This window comes from Oncorhynchus mykiss, chromosome 17 (assembly GCF_013265735.2).
Source record: "Oncorhynchus mykiss isolate Arlee chromosome 17, USDA_OmykA_1.1, whole genome shotgun sequence".
Classification (NCBI taxonomy): domain Eukaryota; kingdom Metazoa; phylum Chordata; class Actinopteri; order Salmoniformes; family Salmonidae; genus Oncorhynchus; species Oncorhynchus mykiss.
This window is the reverse complement of record NC_048581.1, coordinates 13,763,033-13,781,808: the sequence shown is the minus strand read 5'-3', so window position 1 is coordinate 13,781,808 and position 18,776 is coordinate 13,763,033. Positions and strand designations below refer to the sequence as shown.

At 47.5% G+C, this 18,776-nt stretch overlaps 2 protein-coding genes and 1 long non-coding RNA gene across 4 annotated transcripts in view; 1 reads left to right on the top strand and 2 right to left on the bottom strand.

The window, feature by feature from the left end:
• Positions 1–18,776, bottom strand: part of LOC118940024 — a 1,007,326-nt gene that overhangs the window by 648,180 nt on the left and 340,370 nt on the right. The window lies entirely within an intron of this gene.
• LOC118936546 (lipopolysaccharide-induced tumor necrosis factor-alpha factor homolog) overlaps positions 1–18,776 on the bottom strand; it is a 29,852-nt gene that overhangs the window by 9,438 nt on the left and 1,638 nt on the right. Inside the window, exons 2-5 of the mRNA XM_036948153.1 lie at positions 10,392–10,520; positions 9,744–9,845; positions 9,051–9,201; positions 8,796–8,935 (exon numbers count right to left, since the gene is read on the bottom strand). Coding sequence (XP_036804048.1) covers positions 8,830–8,935; positions 9,051–9,201; positions 9,744–9,845; positions 10,392–10,515 — 483 coding nt within the window. The 5' untranslated portion in view covers positions 10,516–10,520 and the 3' untranslated portion in view covers positions 8,796–8,829. The remainder of the gene's footprint in view (positions 1–8,795; positions 8,936–9,050; positions 9,202–9,743; positions 9,846–10,391; positions 10,521–18,776) is intronic.
• LOC118940035 lies at positions 99–8,616 on the top strand. 2 transcript variants are annotated; one of them, XR_005036670.1, is made up of 4 exons: positions 99–432; positions 827–914; positions 7,086–7,158; positions 7,393–8,616. It is a non-coding gene; the product is annotated as an uncharacterized LOC118940035 (long non-coding RNA). The 2 variants fall into 2 exon arrangements; XR_005036669.1 differs by having other exon boundaries at positions 133–914.

The window sequence follows — 18,776 nt, the reverse complement described above, 5'->3', positions numbered from 1 at the left end:
AAGTGCTTTAAAATATACCAAGGGCTAAATGACTTGAAAAACGAACTGTCCTGTAAAGTATTAACGTTAAAAAGAACTACGCTATAACGTGCAGGAACAGAACGTACATAAACCAAAAATCAACTCGCTGATGGGACGTTCCATTATAAGGGGAGTGGCCAGCTCCAAGGCAAGTCTGCAAACCGTCAAGTTTTACATTTCTACAATAATGATAACGTTAAATATAAGCATTATTTCATCAACAGTATACAATATCAATGTATAACTGTACTTCGCTATTTTAAACTCGTCAAAGGGAAAAAGAGTTCCACCGGGGTGAAGAGACGGTGGGCATTTCCCAACGCCCTTCCGGAACCGTATTTTAACCCTGGGATTCAGGTCGGACCTCCTTTATCAGCACACCGTGGCACCCATCACTGCTGAGGAATAGACGTAAACAAGACATTACTTTGAACTGTGACTATTTACTTGAGAATGATAATGGTTAAATTATAACAATGACTGTTACCACGTAAACTATGAGGCGTGCACGCAACATATAAAACAATGATAGCAAATGTCAAACTGTATTTCTGCAATACAGTTACGTATGGGATATAAGAAACAAAAGCTGTGTGTCGCGTCGTCATTTATATTATGTTTATAGTGCAAATTGAGTAATAACGTGCATAAAATTAAAAGGATATTTGTTATGGCCTGTGTACACTTGCACGCGGTAAACTACCGCGTGGCTAGCTTGTGGGCATGCTGGCTGCAGCAGTTCTGTTGTGCAACAAAGATCTGGTTATTAAATGGGTAAATAGTTCAATCTATTCTCCATTAACAGTTAAGTAGTGTGCTCTAACCCGCTCTGGTGACAAACGTCGCTGCCCTGTTTCCAATCGTCCACATTGCTGCTGGGAGAATCTATTCAAGTAAGTAAATACACTTTGGGAAAAATACTTTACCCGTGTTCGAATAACATACTGTATACTACATACTTAATGAGTGTATATACTATTAGTTAATTTTAGGAAACTGTAAACGAACGGTATCCTTCCAATTTGGAAGTTGATTCTGATTCTGTTACTATGCAACTTCTTGTTAATAAAACAAATGACAAGACCTTAGACAATGTCCATTAGGAACGCTCAACGACCATACCGCCAAACTAAGAATGACGTGAATAATCAAGTCAATAGGTTGCGTATGTAAACTCACTCTACTCCGATTTCAGAGTGTAACCGATGTGAAATGGCTGGTTAGTGGTGGTGCTAATAGCGTTTCAATCGGCGACCTCGCTCTGAGACCTTCTGTCTCGGCGCGATGGGCAACGACGCTTCGAGGGTGATGTGTGCAGAGGGTCCCTGGTTCGAGCCCGGGTAGGGGCGAGGGGACGGACGAAAGTTATACTGTTACAAGAGCATTCTCGTCTGTGCTATAGATAAGGGCGAGTAAATGAAGTAGCTAGCCAATGTTAGCTTGGGTGCTTGACTGCCATTGTGAGTCCAGTGTGCGCTCTGAACACTTCAAGAGCAAAACGCAATTTACGAACTGTTATGGGTGTAAGATGGCACAGTGATGCCATCTGTTGGTAAATGTTCATTACTGCAACTCTTGTGTTTTACCGGGGTGCTTGAGATACCCGGATGTGTTGTCATGTACTGAACAAGACTGGTTACTCGCATCAATGCCTCTGTCTCGTCATTTAACATTCAAACATGCTGTCAGAGTCGGATAACTAACCATGCTTTCCGCAAATTAGAGTCACCTGCTCTGGTTTACAAACAAATGCTTATTTGTGTAAAATTTAGTGAGTTTGCTAGTTAGTTTCAGTGTTGTTAGCACCGGTTAGACATGGCAGCGAACATTCCCCAGCGGGGATTGGAGCACGAACTGGGATACGTTTAGAGGTGAATGGGAGGACTATGCGCTAGCAACGGGACTTCTGGAAAAGGAAGATGAGGTAGTGGCTGCCACTTTGAGGACTATAATGGGAACTGAATGCCGACACGTATACAAACACAACCTGAACCTAACAGCAGCTCAGCAAGGTAACGCTATAGCTATTCTTGATGCTCTTGAACATTACTTTACGCCAGCAAAGAACGTCATCTACGAGCGTTATGTTTTCGGTCGTTGCAAACAGGAGGACGGGGAGTCCATTGACAGCTTTGTCACTAGGTTAAGGGAAAAGGCAGCTACATGTGACTATGGTGCTTTAAGAGATGAACTGATCAGAGATAAGATTGTGCTTGGCATAACTGATGAGGGCACCCGCAGACGTTTGCTGAGAGAACGTGACCTGACGCTGGCCTTGGCAGTGGAGACATACCGTGCAGCAGAGCTTACTGATATACGGATAAGGTTCATGGAGCTAGAAAGGCAACATACGGACAATGTCAATGCTACATTCAGGCAGCCAGTAAAGAAATTCCCCTTTGCCACAGCTAATGCTAATACTACAGCCAACTCTGCAGTAGACAACCCCAATACATGCCGATATTGTGGCATTTCTCATGGACGAGGAAAAGAACACTGCCCAGCCTATGGAAAAATATGCAAATCCTGTGGTACAGCTAATCACTTCGCAAGGGTCTGCATGAAAAGCAAGAGAAAGGAGGGTAAAGTGCACTCCATGGAAACAAACACAGATGAAGGGAACGACATCACAGAGGATGTATATGCTAGCGAGTGCATAGGGGCAGTGAGGGCAAAAGGACAAAAGTGGCTTGTCACTCTGCTACTTAATAATAAACCACAGCAATGCCAGCTAGATTCAGGGGCCACATGCAACGTTATGAGCCTTAAAGACAAAAGGAGGCTCGCGCCCAGAGACAAACTCACACAGAGTAGCACCAAGCTGAAACTGTATTCAGGCCAGTTCATGACCTCTTTAGGCCTGTTTGTGACAGTGTGTTTTACGTGGCCAGAAATACAACCTTGAGTTTGAAATAGTTGAGGCTAGTCAACAGCCATTACTGTCAGGTTCTACATGCGAGCGCCTTGGACTTATTAACTTCACCATCCCAGCTGATCTTAACATTATAGCCCCTGAGCAAGGAGACACTCCTAAGCAAGTACCATGATGTCTTCAACGCACCGGTCGAGTCAGTTCCTGGGGAAGTCCACTTTGAGTTGGACGCAGCAATCCAGCCTGTCCAGTGTGCACCCCGCAATGTACCAGTGGCCATGAAAGCAGCTACGAAGGCTCAGCTTGACAAATACGAAGCAGATGGCCACATCATATCCGTCACCGAGCCTACGGACTGGATAAGTAATATGGTTATCGTCAAGAAACCAGACAAGCTACGGATATGCATTGATCCTAAACACCTCAACCGGGCTCTGCGACGTTCACATTACATTATGCCCACGTTGGAGGATGTTCTTTACAAGCTCCCAAAGGCCAGAGTCTTCACGCTCGTGGATGCCTTCCTGCAGTGCAAGCTCGACGAGCCCAGCAGCTACATGACCACCTTTTGGACACCCTGGGGCAGGAAGAGGTGGTTGAAGCTTCCGTTTGGTGTCTCCGTGGCTCCAGAGGTGTATCAGCGGAAACAGCATGAGCTGTTGATGGGACTCAGTGGCGTGGAACCCATAGCAGATGACATCCTCGTAGTGGGCTGTGGGGACAGTGATGAGGCAGAATGTGACCATGACGCCAAGCTGCTGGCCCTGATGGCCAGATGCAGACATGTCAAGCTAAGGCTAAGCATAAAAAAGCTTCAGTTTAAAGTGCCAGAGGTCCGCTTTCATGGGCACATCTTGTCCTCCACCGGATTGAAGGCGGATCCTGAAAAAGTGAAGGCTGTCTTGGAAATGCCCCACCCATCTGACGTGAAGGGAGTGCAGCGCTTCGTCGGATTCGTCACCTATCTGGCCAAATTCCTACCGCGGCTCTCTGAAGTGTGTGAGCCATTGAGGAGGCTCATGGACAAGGACACCATCTGGCATTGGCTCCCAAAACATGACGCAGCGGTGAGGGAAAGAAAACAACTGGTCACCCAGACACCTATACTGCGATACTACAATGTGTCAAAACCTGTCACGATTCAGAGTGACTCAAGCCAGTATGGACTTGGCTGTTGCCTCATGCAGGAGGGCCAGCCTGTGGCATTCGCCTCTAGGGCACTCACCCCAACAGAGCAGAACTATGCCCAGATAGAGAAGGAGTGCCTCAGCATTGTGTTTGCATGCCAACGCTTCCACCACTACCTGTACGGGCGCAACAATATTACCGCAGAGACAGATCACAAGCCCCTTATTGCTATATTCAGCAAGCCTCTCCTGAATGCCCCAAAACGACTGCAGAGCATGCTACTGGCCCTACAAAACTACAACCTCAAGGTGGTGTATAAGCCAGGGCCAGAGATGTATGTGAGTGACACGCTCAGCAGGGCTACTGCATCAGGCACTCACACACGCTCCATGCATGAACAACATGCAGTGTGCAGCTTACAAACAGAGCAAGTGGATGTTGAACACATCAATCAGGCTGACTACCTTAATGTTACGGACCAGCGCCTTATACAAATCAGACAGCACACAGACAGGGACAGGCAACTCCAGGCATTGAGGTCTGTGATTCTGATGGGCTGGCCCGACTGCAGGGAAGAAACTGCTTTAGCCGTCAGAGAATATTGGCCAGTCAAAGAGGAGCTCAGTGTTCAAAACTGAGTAATATTCAAGAGTCAGAGAGTCGTTATTCCCCGGTCTCTGCGCCCTGAGATGTTGGCGCGTGTGCACTCAAGTCACATAGGAGGTGAGGCCTGTTACAGACAAGCACGTGACACACTGTATTGGCCAGGAATGCAGAGTGAAATCAAAGACTATGTCAGTAAATGCACAATCTGCAATGAATATGCCATTGAGCAACAGAGAGAGACGATGATGTCCCACGAGCTACCGATGCGCCCCTGGCAGATAGTAAGTCTAGATCTCTTCCAGCACAGTGGCAAAGACTTTCTGCTGGTAGTCGATCATTACTCAGACTTTTGGGAGATCGACCTCCTCCCCGACCTCTCAGCAGAGACAACGATCAAACGCTGCAAGGCTCAGTTTGCCCGCTATGGCCAGCCAGATAGGGTAATTTCAGACAATGGACCCCAATTCTCCGGAGTTGAGTTCCGAAAATTTGCTGCAGGATGGGAATTCGAGCACGTCACTTCATCACCACAACACCCAAAAGCTAATGGGAAGGCAGAGTCCGCAGTAAAAATCGCAAAGAACCTCTGCAAAAAGGCTCTGCGAGAGGGCAAAGATGCCTGGAAAGCAATCTTGCAGTGGCGCAATACCCCGACAGAAGGCATGGACAGCAGCCCGGCACAGCGCCTCATGGCACGGCGCTTAAAAGCAGCTCTGCCAGTAGCCAGCACTCTCCTGGAGCCATGTGTGGTGACAGACGTGCTGGTGAAGCTACGTCACAGAAGACAGGTCTCCAAGTTCATCTACGACAAATCGCAAAAGACTTACCTGAGCTCAGGGTGGGTGAAACGGTGCGAATGAAGCCACTACCAGGGGACCGGACAGGCCTTTGGAGACTCGGATCCTGTGTACAGAAAGTGGCACCACGCTCCTACTTGGTCGAAGTGAATGGATCACTGTACCGTCGTAACAGGGTTGACCTTCGGATTGCTGAGCCAGCACCTACTCAGAACCATGATGGCCAAAGGGGTCGCATGACAAAAGACAGAACCCCAGCAAGTCACATGGGGCCTGAGGCACTGGGCGAAGAGCCAGGGGATCACAGGTCGGCCGCTCCCTCGCCCATCAATTCTCCCCTTAGACATTCAGGTGACACGCCTGTGCGGGAACCCGCAGTCCTTGCAGACAAGCCCCCTGTCTTTTCACGCTGCGGGCGTCTGTCCCAGCCACCAAAAATACTTAATCTGTAGGTTTCCCATCAGGGATTGTTGACAGAGATAAAAGTGAAGAGAATATCAAAATGTGTTGTTGTTACCTGGGAAAAAATAATAATAATAATTACTAAACTGTTCATGTTGGAAATTGTTACTAGGTTTGTTTTGTTAGTGAATTGACACCTCCTGTCCTATTTTATTAAATGGAAGATGTTATGGGTGTAAGATTGCACAGTGATGCCATCTGTTGGTAAATGTTCATTACTGCAACTCTTGTGTTTTACCGGGGTGCTTGAGATACCCGGATGTGTTGTCATGTACTGAACAAGACTGGTTACTCGCATCAATGCCTCTGTCTCGTCATTTAACATTCAAACAACACAGTTGGGTAGTTAGATAGCATATAAATTATTTAATATACTGGCAAGTTCGATGTATTAGTAGCCAACTAACGGGTAACATACCAGCACATAGTGCTGTATTGATATACTATGCGGTTGGTAAGAATAGCGTAGCTAACAAATCGTCTGGCAACATAATGTGTAACCTTATTTGAAAATTAATTACTGTATTACATTGCTCGACATTTTTTAAACATTTGCCATAATTAATTAAAGCAATGAATTCGTCTCTTTTCTCGTCGGACTTCGCCCGCATATTTTCCGCCATTTTGTTCAAATCTGAAAACGTTGGAGCCTATTTTCTGAACTGCATTATGGGCCATAAAAGCACGGAAGTGTCCACTGCTTGTATACTTTGTATTTTGGTTAATGAAGTACGAAATGCGGGAACTTTTGGTAGACTAACTATACCCATACTATGACCAATAAGCGTGCTACAGTCAATTTACACAGTTTATGTATTATTAGCGAACTAGCTACAGTGTAATTTAACTCAACTGAACTGCTAACGTAGCTATCTATCTAACCAACTTTACATACTGCATAGCTAGCTAACTGAATTAAATATCACCAGTTACCTAACTTCATAATGGCTAGCTATCTTGATGTAATTGTAAAACAAACTCCAAATGCATTTGTAGGTAGCTAGCTAACAGCCATGGAAGAGAGTGAAAGGATGGATAGCTGCTCCAACTGTCAAATAAGGTAGAGTAGGCTATTCTGGATAGGGCAGGTACTGTTGTGTAGTTCCACTCCATAGTAAGAAGTGAGGACGGAGAGAATCGTAACATAATATTCAGTGCAGTCTAATTTTAGTATAATGAAGTCTGTTTTCTGTCCTCAGATACAGAGCTGTGAAACCCTGTCTGCAGATGAAGAGCAATGGTTCCCAGTCCTGTTCCTGGGGTCTCAAAGGGGTGCGCATTTTAATTTTTGCCTCCGTGCCACTCAGCTGATTCAAATGATCAAGTCATCATCAAGCTTCAAGTGGTATTTATGTATTCATTTGTGACGCTATCCTTGATATGATCCTGCTGTCGTCACATGCTACACATGCATCTATCCAATGTTATAAGAAATATTATACTTTGTAATCCACAATGACCTTGTGGTGTAAAAGTCTAATGACATTATCTTCCATATTCCTACAGATGCCTTGCAACTGGAGATTTCTTAAACGATTGCCTACAGTTACTGTGTAGGGCACGGCACAGTTGGGTGACCAGGGCCATCTGGGACTGTCTCGTGGGGGATTTCCGGCATCTGTGAAGGCTACCTGTGTCCTGCATAACTTCATGATGATGAACAGGAGGGGACCTGCAGCGCTCCGCCATGTGCCAGAGGAGAGGTCTGCTGCTCTGCAGGATGTTGCCAGGATGGGGGCCAACAACGCAGCACAGGAGGCAATCTGTGTGCAGGAGACCTTCACCTCCTACTTCTTCACAAAGGATGCTGTTCCCTGGCAACACCATAGACTACACTATGCACAATCAAAGGCTCTTTTAAGAGCCATCCACATTGCAATAAGAGTATTCTTCAATTTACTTAGCTATGTCAACTGCAGTTATTCAATTTCCAGTTTCTCTTCCTTTAATTTCTACTTCGCAGGTGAGGGTGCTGTTTAGGTAGGAGTGGTGTCTGTACAAAAACAAAACAGGCTCTCACCCATTTTGAAAACATTTAGAACAATTAGACACCCTATAAGCCACACCTACACACGTGTCTATTGCTATAAAGAATAGTTAACACACCTCACACAGGCCTTTTTTCAGGTGAATACGTTTTAGAAAAAAATATTGGTGTGTGTTTCTGGAAAAAAAGGCCACTATTGTCTCAAAAGTCCGTTATTATTAACTTTTAAAACAATTGTTAATCAATAAAAGGGGCAATCCGCAGTTAATATAACTTGTGCTTAGTTCAACTGTTGTACCCCATCAGAACCCAAAATATAAGCTTGTTTTGCTCCAATGTTGTAAATGTAAACATACACTGTATAGCCCAAAACATGGATGAAGCTATGACGTTGGATGGTCAGTCATTGCATGCACAGCTCTGTCTTAGAGCGGTTACACTTCTCCAGACAAATCCCACAGCTTTTTACAAAAACAGAGGCAGGGTTCAGCTTTTTTATTGTTTCAACTGTGGACTGTCCCTTTAAAAAACCCAACAACCAATCAATACCAACGTCAATACAAATAGAATCCTACTTTGTCTAACATGAAGATTCACAGAATGAAAGAAAACATATATTACAATCAGTGTAAAAAGTCTGCTAGAAGTGGCCTTCGCTTGTTACACACGGACACTAGTCAATGTTAAGCTGGTCTTCCAGTAGTCATTTCAGCCATAGTCAGACTATTGTTCACAAGCGTGTGTGTTATAGTTGGAAATATGAGTCACCATTACTCAGGTACTAAAAGCGTTCTTGACCTAGTGGTGTATTGGAATGGATTCATAAAAGTATAGATCACTTTGTGGCAGCAGTGTCTGTGGGCCGGGGCTAGTTGTGGATAAATTTGTGGCAGGTTTCTCAGCTTGGTCTAGTCACGTGTATGTGGATCACTTTGTGGCATGCGTCTCATCTTGGTCTATTCGCGTTTGTGGATGTGGATCACTCTCTTGCAGTTGGGGCAGCGGTGTTCTACATCCTTACAGGAGTCAACACAGAATGGAATCCAAGAGCATGGCCAGCATCTAGAGAGAGAAGGGATTCAGTGTGTGTATCCATCTCTACAGTGTATGTGTGTTTGAGAGAAAAAATAATGTTTGCCACATGTCTGCATATGGTGTGTGTGCTTGTATAACTCACATGAAGCAGCAGAGGACTCCAAAGATGAGCCAGGTGACCAGTCCAGGGGTGTGTGTGGTCTCTGTCAGAACCTGGACCTGACAGTAGGGACACATCATCTGGCCGGGTACGTCTCTTAGCAGCGGCTGCTGTATCACCACCACCTGGGTTACTGTAGAGAGAGGAGAATACTGGTTAGAACCACCACCTGGGTTATTGCAGAGGGAGGAGAATACTGGTTAGAACCAGATAGAACTGGTCAGAACAGGATATAACTTCATAGAATTGGACAGGACTAGAAAGAATCCCCACCACCCGGGTTACTGCAGAGGGAGGAGAATACTGGTTAGAACCAGATAGAACAGGACAGAACCACCACCCGGGTTACTGCAGAGGGAGGAGAATACTGGTTAGAACTGGATAGAACTCAATAGAATGGGATAGACGGGATAGAACTGGACAGAACAGAACAGAACCAATTAGAACCCCCAAAAATGGGGTTCTTTGTTCTATATTTCCCGCCCCCACAGAGGGTAGAGGATTAGAAGGGTTGCTAAGGATGGGTGTTGCTATGGCCAGGATATCCAGCCAATACCTTGTGTGACTACTATTTGGTTCTCGTTTTCCACGGTGTACTGTGAATAATAAAATAAGGAACCGATTGAGGTAGTTTGGTCAGAGAGGAGTTTTCTTCAGTGTGTGTGTGTGACTCACTGCCGGGGGCATTTGTAGGCTGTGCCATGCCCGTGCCATCTTGGAGAGGTGGTGGGTACATGCCGGGTTGGGGAGGTGGTGGGTACATGCTGGGTTGGGGACCTGATAAGGGATAAATAAATACATCAATACACTGTAATTTATCACAAACCCAGGGATACAGAGTGGTTGGCCAGCAATATGGGAACACAAACCCAGGGATACAGAGTGGTTGGCCAGCATTATGGGAACACAAACCCAGGGATACAGAGTGGTTGGCCAGCATTATGGGGACACAAACCCAGGGATACAGAGTGGTTGGCCAGCATTATGGGGACACAAACCCAGGGATAGAGAGTGGTTGGCCAGCCCTTAACAATGATGTTCATGACATCTATGGCTATCATAACACACACTTCCAAAATGCTTAATGAAAACACTTTGAAGGGAGTTGCTGTCCAGGAAAATGTTTAATCTACATAATACATAAAGAATAAGGTCTGGTTTCTTGAACACGGATGATACCTAGTCCTGGTCTGGAAAGCTCTTCAGAGGGTTCTCCCATGGGGAAAGCCGTAGAACCCTTTCATGTTCTCAACATCACCTTATTTTCTATGAGTGTAGGCTTTAACTGTCCCGAAGAGTATCCGTGTAGATCTGATCTCTTACCTCCCTGGAAGCCAGGCTGAGGGGGGTAGGCTGTTCCCCCCCCACTTCCCTGGTAGCCCGCTGGGAAGCCGGGGTAGGGGGGAGCCGACACATCCTGCGGGGGTCCATACTGGCTCTTCTCCATACTGTCTGGGGTGGGGTTGAGAGAGAGAGAGTGGAAGAGAGTGAGCACAAACACATTGAGCACACCTTATGAAAATAACACATTTAGAAAACATGTGTCTCTGCCCCCTATCTCTCTCACCTATCTTCTTTCACACACACACATACCTTGTTCAAGCTGTTGCCTATAACATTGACACACATCCCTGTATTCAACCTGGCAGGTTTGGTGACATTTCTTTAGGACAAATAACTAGATTGGTGACATTTCATTGGACAAAGACATGGCCTGTAGCCTCTGAATAGTACAAGCCTATAACAACACCACAACTAATGAATGCCACACACCCACTAAATCTATCAGAATAACTCTAACCCTGGTCTATGTTACTGGTGAATGATTAACAGTTAGAGTTAGATAGAAAACTTTTAAGTGTCAATCCACAATTACACATCAGTTGACAATACAAAATACAGAGGCCGGTCTTTCCTGCAGTCAATGTCCAGAAGCGCCCTCTGTGACCTCATGGCCCTTTCCTGCAGTCAATGTCCAGAAGCGCCCTCTGTGACCTCATGGCCCTTTCCTGCAGTCAATGTCCAGAAGCGCCCTCTGTGACCTCATGGCCCTTTCCTGCAGTCAATGTCCAGAAGCGCCCTCTGTGACCTCATGGCCCTTTCCTGCAGTCAATGTCCAGAAGCGCCCTCTGTGACCTCATGGCCCTTTCCTGCAGTCAATGTCCAGAAGCGCCCTCTGTGACCTCATGGCCCTTTCCTGCAGTCAATGTCCAGAAGCGCCCTCTGGGACCTCATGGCCCTTTCCTGCAGTCAATGTCCAGAAGCGCCCTCTGTGACCTCATGGCCCTTTCCTGCAGTCAATGTCCAGAAGCGCCCTCTGTGACCTCATGGCCCTTTCCTGCAGTCAATGTCCAGAAGCGCCCTCTGGGACCTCATGGCCCTTTCCTGCAGTCAATGTCCAGAAGCGCCCTCTGTGACCTCATGGCCCTTTCCTGCAGTCAATGTCCAGAAGCGCCCTCTGGGACCTCATGGCCCTTTCCTGCAGTCAATGTCCAGAAGCGCCCTCTGTGACCTCATGGCCCTTTCCTGCAGTCAATGTCCAGAAGCGCCCTCTGTGACCTCATGGCCCTTTCCTGCAGTCAATGTCCAGAAGCGCCCTCTGTGACCTCATGGCCCTTTCCTGCAGTCAATGTCCAGAAGCGCCCTCTGTGACCTCATGGCCCTTTCCTGCAGTCAATGTCCAGAAGCGCCCTCTGTGACCTCATGGCCCTTTCCTGCAGTCAATGTCCAGAAGCGCCCTCTGTGACCTCATGGCCCTTTCCTGCAGTCAATGTCCAGAAGCGCCCTCTGTGACCTCATGGCCCTTTCCTGCAGTCAATGTCCAGAAGCGCCCTCTGTGACCTCATGGCCCTTTCCTGCAGTCAATGTCCAGAAGCGCCCTCTGTGACCTCATGGCCCTTTCCTGCAGTCAATGTCCAGAAGCGCCCTCTGGGACCTCATGGCCCTTTCCTGCAGTCAATGTCCAGAAGCGCCCTCTGGGACCTCATGGCCCTTTCCTGCAGTCAATGTCCAGAAGCGCCCTCTGTGACCTCATGGCCCTTTCCTGCAGTCAATGTCCAGAAGCGCCCTCTGTGACCTCATGGCCCTTTCCTGCAGTCAATGTCCAGAAGCGCCCTCTGTGACCTCATGGCCCTTTCCTGCAGTCAATGTCCAGAAGCGCCCTCTGTGACCTCATGGCCCTTTCCTGCAGTCAATGTCCAGAAGCGCCCTCTGTGACCTCATGGCCCTTTCCTGCAGTCAATGTCCAGAAGCGCCCTCTGTGACCTCATGGCCCTTTCCTGCAGTCAATGTCCAGAAGCGCCCTCTGTGACCTCATGGCCCTTTCCTGCAGTCAATGTCCAGAAGCGCCCTCTGTGACCTCATGGCCCTTTCCTGCAGTCAATGTCCAGAAGCGCCCTCTGTGACCTCATGGCCCTTTCCTGCAGTCAATGTCCAGAAGCGCCCTCTGTGACCTCATGGCCCTTTCCTGCAGTCAATGTCCAGAAGCGCCCTCTGTGACCTCATGGCCCTTTCCTGCAGTCAATGTCCAGAAGCGCCCTCTGGGACCTCATGGCCCTTTCCTGCAGTCAATGTCCAGAAGCGCCCTCTGTGACCTCATGGCCCTTTCCTGCAGTCAATGTCCAGAAGCGCCCTCTGTGACCTCATGGCCCTTTCCTGCAGTCAATGTCCAGAAGCGCCCTCTGTGACCTCATGGCCCTTTCCTGCAGTCAATGTCCAGAAGCGCCCTCTGTGACCTCATGGCCCTTTCCTGCAGTCAATGTCCAGAAGCGCCCTCTGTGACCTCATGGCCCTTTCCTGCAGTCAATGTCTAGAAGCGCCCTCTGTGACCTCATGGCCCTTTCCTGCAGTCAATGTCCAGAAGCGCCCTCTGTGACCTCATGGCCCTTTCCTGCAGTCAATGTCCAGAAGCGCCCTCTGTGACCTCATGGCCCTTTCCTGCAGTCAATGTCCAGAAGCGCCCTCTGTGACCTCATGGCCCTTTCCTGCAGTCAATGTCCAGAAGCGCCCTCTGTGACCTCATGGCCCTTTCCTGCAGTCAATGTCCAGAAGCGCCCTCTGTGACCTCATGGCCCTTTCCTGCAGTCAATGTCCAGAAGCGCCCTCTGTGACCTCATGGCCCTTTCCTGCAGTCAATGTCCAGAAGCGCCCTCTGTGACCTCATGGCCCTTTCCTGCAGTCAATGTCCAGAAGCGCCCTCTGTGACCTCATGGCCCTTTCCTGCAGTCAATGTCCAGAAGCGCCCTCTGTGACCTCATGGCCCTTTCCTGCAGTCAATGTCCAGAAGCGCCCTCTGTGACCTCATGGCCCTTTCCTGCAGTCAATGTCCAGAAGCGCCCTCTGTGACCTCATGGCCCTTTCCTGCAGTCAATGTCCAAAAGCGCCCTCTGTGACCTCATGGCCCTTTCCTGCAGTCAATGTCCAGAAGCGCCCTCTGTGACCTCATGGCCCTTTCCTGCAGTCAATGTCCAGAAGCGCCCTCTGTGACCTCATGGCCCTTTCCTGCAGTCAATGTCCAGAAGCGCCCTCTGTGACCTCATGGCCCTTTCCTGCAGTCAATGTCCAGAAGCGCCCTCTGGGACCTCATGGCCCTTTCCTGCAGTCAATGTCCAGAAGCGCCCTCTGTGACCTCATGGCCCTTTCCTGCAGTCAATGTCCAGAAGCGCCCTCTGTGACCTCATGGCCCTTTCCTGCAGTCAATGTCCAGAAGCGCCCTCTGTGACCTCATGGCCCTTTCCTGCAGTCAATGTCCAGAAGCGCCCTCTGTGACCTCATGGCCCATTCCTGCAGTCAATGTCCAGAAGCGCCCTCTGTGACCTCATGGCCCTTTCCTGCAGTCAATGTCCAGAAGCGCCCTCTGTGACCTCATGGCCCTTTCCTGCAGTCAATGTCCAGAAGCGCCCTCTGTGACCTCATGGCCCTTTCCTGCAGTCAATGTCCAGAAGCGCCCTCTGTGACCTCATGGCCCTTTCCTGCAGTCAATGTCCAGAAGCGCCCTCTGTGACCTCATGGCCCTTTCCTGCAGTCAATGTCCAGAAGCGCCCTCTGTGACCTCATGGCCCTTTCCTGCAGTCAATGTCCAGAAGCGCCCTCTGTGACCTCATGGCCCTTTCCTGCAGCCAATGTCCAGAAGCGCCCTCTGTGACCTCATGGCCCTTTCCTGCTGTCAATGTCCAGAAGCGCCCTCTGTGACCTCATGGCCCTTTCCTGCAGTCAATGTCCAAAAGCGCCCTCTGTGACCTCATGGCCCTTTCCTGCAGTCAATGTCCAGAAGCGCCCTCTGTGACCTCATGGCCCTTTCCTGCAGTCAATGTCCAGAAGCGCCCTCTGTGACCTCATGGCCCTTTCCTGCAGTCAATGTCCAGAAGCGCCCTCTGGGACCTCATGGCCCTTTCCTGCAGTCAATGTCCAGAAGCGCCCTCTGTGACCTCATGGCCCTTTCCTGCAGTCAATGTCCAGAAGCGCCCTCTGTGACCTCATGGCCCTTTCCTGCAGTCAATGTCCAGAAGCGCCCTCTGTGACCTCATGGCCCTTTCCTGCAGTCAATGTCCAGAAGCGCCCTTTGTGACCTCATGGCCCTTTCCTGCAGTCAATGTCCAGAAGCGCCCTCTGTGACCTCATGGCCCTTTCCTGCAGTCAATGTCCAGAAGCGCCCTCTGTGACCTCATGGCCCTTTCCTGCAGTCAATGTCCAGAAGCGCCCTCTGTGACCTCATGGCCCTTTCCTGCAGTCAATGTCCAGAAGCGCCCTCTGTGACCTCATGGCCCTTTCCTGCAGTCAATGTCCAGAAGCGCCCTCTGTGACCTCATGGCCCTTTCCTGCAGTCAATGTCCAGAAGCGCCCTCTGTGACCTCATGGCCCTTTCCTGCAGTCAATGTCCAGAAGCGCCCTCTGGGACCTCATGGCCCTTTCCTGCAGTCAATGTCCAGAAGCGCCCTCTGTGACCTCATGGCCCTTTCCTGCAGTCAATGTCCAGAAGCGCCCTCTGTGACCTCATGGCCCTTTCCTGCAGTCAATGTCCAGAAGCGCCCTCTGTGACCTCATGGCCCTTTCCTGCAGTCAATGTCCAGAAGCGCCCTTTGTGACCTCATGGCCCTTTCCTGCAGTCAATGTCCAGAAGCGCCCTCTGTGACCTCATGGCCCTTTCCTGCAGTCAATGTCCAGAAGCGCCCTCTGTGACCTCATGGCCCTTTCCTGCAGTCAATGTCCAGAAGCGCCCTCTGTGACCTCATGGCCCTTTCCTGCAGTCAATGTCCAGAAGCGCCCTCTGTGACCTCATGGCCCTTTCCTGCAGTCAATGTCCAGAAGCGCCCTCTGTGACCTCATGGCCCTTTCCTGCAGTCAATGTCCAGAAGCGCCCTCTGTGACCTCATGGCCCTTTCCTGCAGTCAATGTCCAGAAGCGCCCTCTGTGACCTCATGGCCCTTTCCTGCAGTCAATGTCCAGAAGCGCCCTCTGTGACCTCATGGCCCTTTCCTGCAGTCAATGTCCAGAAGCGCCCTCTGTGACCTCATGGGTGGAATGTTTTTCATATTTTACATAATTGTATCATTTGTAATGTGTTTTCTTTTTTTTTTTGCGACAAAAATCCAGTGTTTCTATGTCAAACAGTTTTGTTATGTTTCAGTCTTCTGTGATGTATATATAAAGTGTAATATTGGGATGCAAACTCAAAACTGAATACATTTCAACTCTATACCTGACATGGTACAGGTGTCTTCTTTTTATAAGCCCATAACCATGTGTGTGAGGTGTATACTTTGGTTTCAAAGTAGATTTGTTAAAGACTACCAAAAATCACACACTGCAGTAAAAGGTTCCAAGCCATATTATGGACTCCTCAGATAGTGTTGAGACATTACTCAGTCACAGGCAAACACAGTACAGTATGTCATCTGGAATCAGTTATAATACACAGTGCAGTATGTCATCTGGAATCAGTTATAATACACAGTACAGTATGTCATCTGGAATCAGTTATAATACACAGTACAGTATGTCATCTGGAATCAGCTCTAATACACAGTACAGTATGTCATCTGGAATCAGCTATATTACACAGTACAGTATGTCATCTGGAATCAGCTATAATACACAGTACAGTATGTCATCTGGAATCAGCTATAATACACAGTACATTATGTCATCTGGAATCAGCTATAATACACAGTACAGTATGTCATCTGGAATCAGCTATATTACACAGTACAGTATGTAATCTGGAATCAGCTATAATACACAGTACATTATCTCATCTGGAATCAGCTGTATTACACAGTACAATATGTCATCTGGAATCAGCTATATTACATCCCATCATCTATACATCATTGATCTACGTGGTCTCCTTTGGGAAACAGGTCTTCTGATCCCAATAGGACTTCCTGGTTCAATAAATAAATACACTTTCTAACCTCCTGATTCATTCTAACCTCAGGCTTATCAATAACCTTTACTTACAGTAACCAGGTCAGTCGTTAAAAACAAACTATTATAAGGAAATGCATAGATTATACTACAGCGCTGTACATACAGTGCATTCGGGAAGTATTCAGACCCCTTGACTTTTTCCACATTTATTTAAGTTACAGCCTTATTCTAAAATGGATTAAATAAATAAAAATCCTCCGAAATCTACACACAATACAACATAATGACATCACAATACCCCATAATGACAAAGCAAAAACAGGTTCTTAAAAATGTTTGCAAATGTTTACAAAACAGAAATACCTTATTTACATAAGTATTCAGACCCTTTGCTATGAAATTTACTCTAAATTGAGCTCAGGTGCATCCTGTTTCCATTGATCATCTTTGAAATGTTTCTACAACTTGGAGTTCACCTGTGGTAAATTCAATTGATTGGACATAGTTTGGAAAGGCACACACCTGTCTAAATAAGGTTTCACAGTTGACAGTGCATGTCACAGCAAAAACCAAGCCATGAGTTCGAAGGAATTGTCCGTAGAGCTCCGAGACAGAATTGTGTCGAGGCACAGATCTGGGGAAGGGTACCAAGAAATATGCAGCATTGAAGGTCCCCAAGAACACAGTGGCCTCCATCATTCTTAAATGAAATAAACTAAATAACAAAAAAATAAACAAATAAACAAAAAACTTAGTAACTCCGCCAGAGTCTCTTGGTTCACTTTTGCCGGTCCCAAGCCCGGATAAAGGAGGGTTGGAATTGTGACATAAAAAAAAACAAGAATCGACAGAAGAAAGTTCATTAGTGGTTCTAAACATATTTAGGGTGTTTTTTTACTTGCATTTTGTCTCTCCCACGACTTTATTCCTCTCTCCTACAGCGTCCGTCACAATTACATGGCCAATTATGCAAAGACGTCATTTACCGATTTCTAGCGACTTTTAGGACAGCCAATAGCTACTTTCCTTATTGAGGAGGTGGCAACACTGTTTGAACGAGCCTGTCTTTACAGAATCTGCGGTCGCGAGTAGATGAGCTTGTTTTGAGATCAAAAGTGAGAGATGCATGTAGCAACGTGTGGACATTTGTTCATATCCTTTGCTAGTTAGTGAGTTATTAGCCCAGTTATAGATCATTTGTAATCCTCAATGGGGGAGTGTAGTTTCCTACAAGACACAACACGTGTGCATTTCTAAACATCTTTGAAAAGTGATTCAGCTAAAGAGCTTTTTTTGTGTTAAAGGGGCAGTGTTGTATTTTGTTGTATTTGTCTGATTTTCTGTAATAATGGTATGGGAATAAAACGATTTCTTGCATCAAACAACTCAACAACATTTTCAGTCTCCTCCTTGTCTGAAGGACAAGTGGATAAACAGGTTCATGTCAAGCCCTGAATGTGTTTTTCAAACGTCTCATAGAATGTAGGCCAACATTGAACACCACACATTGGCTGCTACTGTAGGCTGAATGATAGAACAGCTATTTCCATGTTAAAATGTTATGGGATGCATTTTCCCCATTGTTTTTGATGGTAGGCCCCTCTGGTAGTCCTACATTATGACCAAATAGTAGTCTACTTGATTGATCACTGTTAAAAATAGGGGGGCAACATTGGTTTTAGAAGTGGGGGGGGGGACATAACTGTATTATTTTTATCCACTCGGATAAACACTCCAAACAACCTACCTGACCGCTCGGAGGCGTCCGCATGGTCCTAAAGCACACCGTTGCCTCGTTTTGTATCACATTTCAATGATAAAACTGGGGGGGACTTAATGGAATTTCAGAATGTGGGGGGACATGTCCCTAGTAAAGTTGAGCCCCTGGTTAAAACTAACTTCAGCAGACCTGAAATTTGCTCAGTGATGAAAACATTTGAGGGAACAGCCTATTCACAATATACTTTTGTTCACTACTTTTAACCGGAGTCCTATGGGCCCTGGTCAACAGTAGTACACTACCCTATGGGCCCTGGTCGACAGTAGTACACTACCCTATGGGCCCTGGTCAACAGTAGTACACTACCCTATGGGCCCTGGTCGACAGTAGTACACTACCCTATGGGCCCTGGTCAACAGTAGTACACTACCCTATGGTCCCTGGTCAACAGTAGTACACTACCCTATGGGCCCTGGTCGACAGTAGTACACTACCCTATGGTCCCTGGTCGACAGTAGTACACTACCCTATGGGCCCTGGTCAACAGTAGTACACTACCCTATGGGCCCTGGTCGACAGTAGTACACTACCCTATGGGCCCTGGTCGACAGTAGTACACT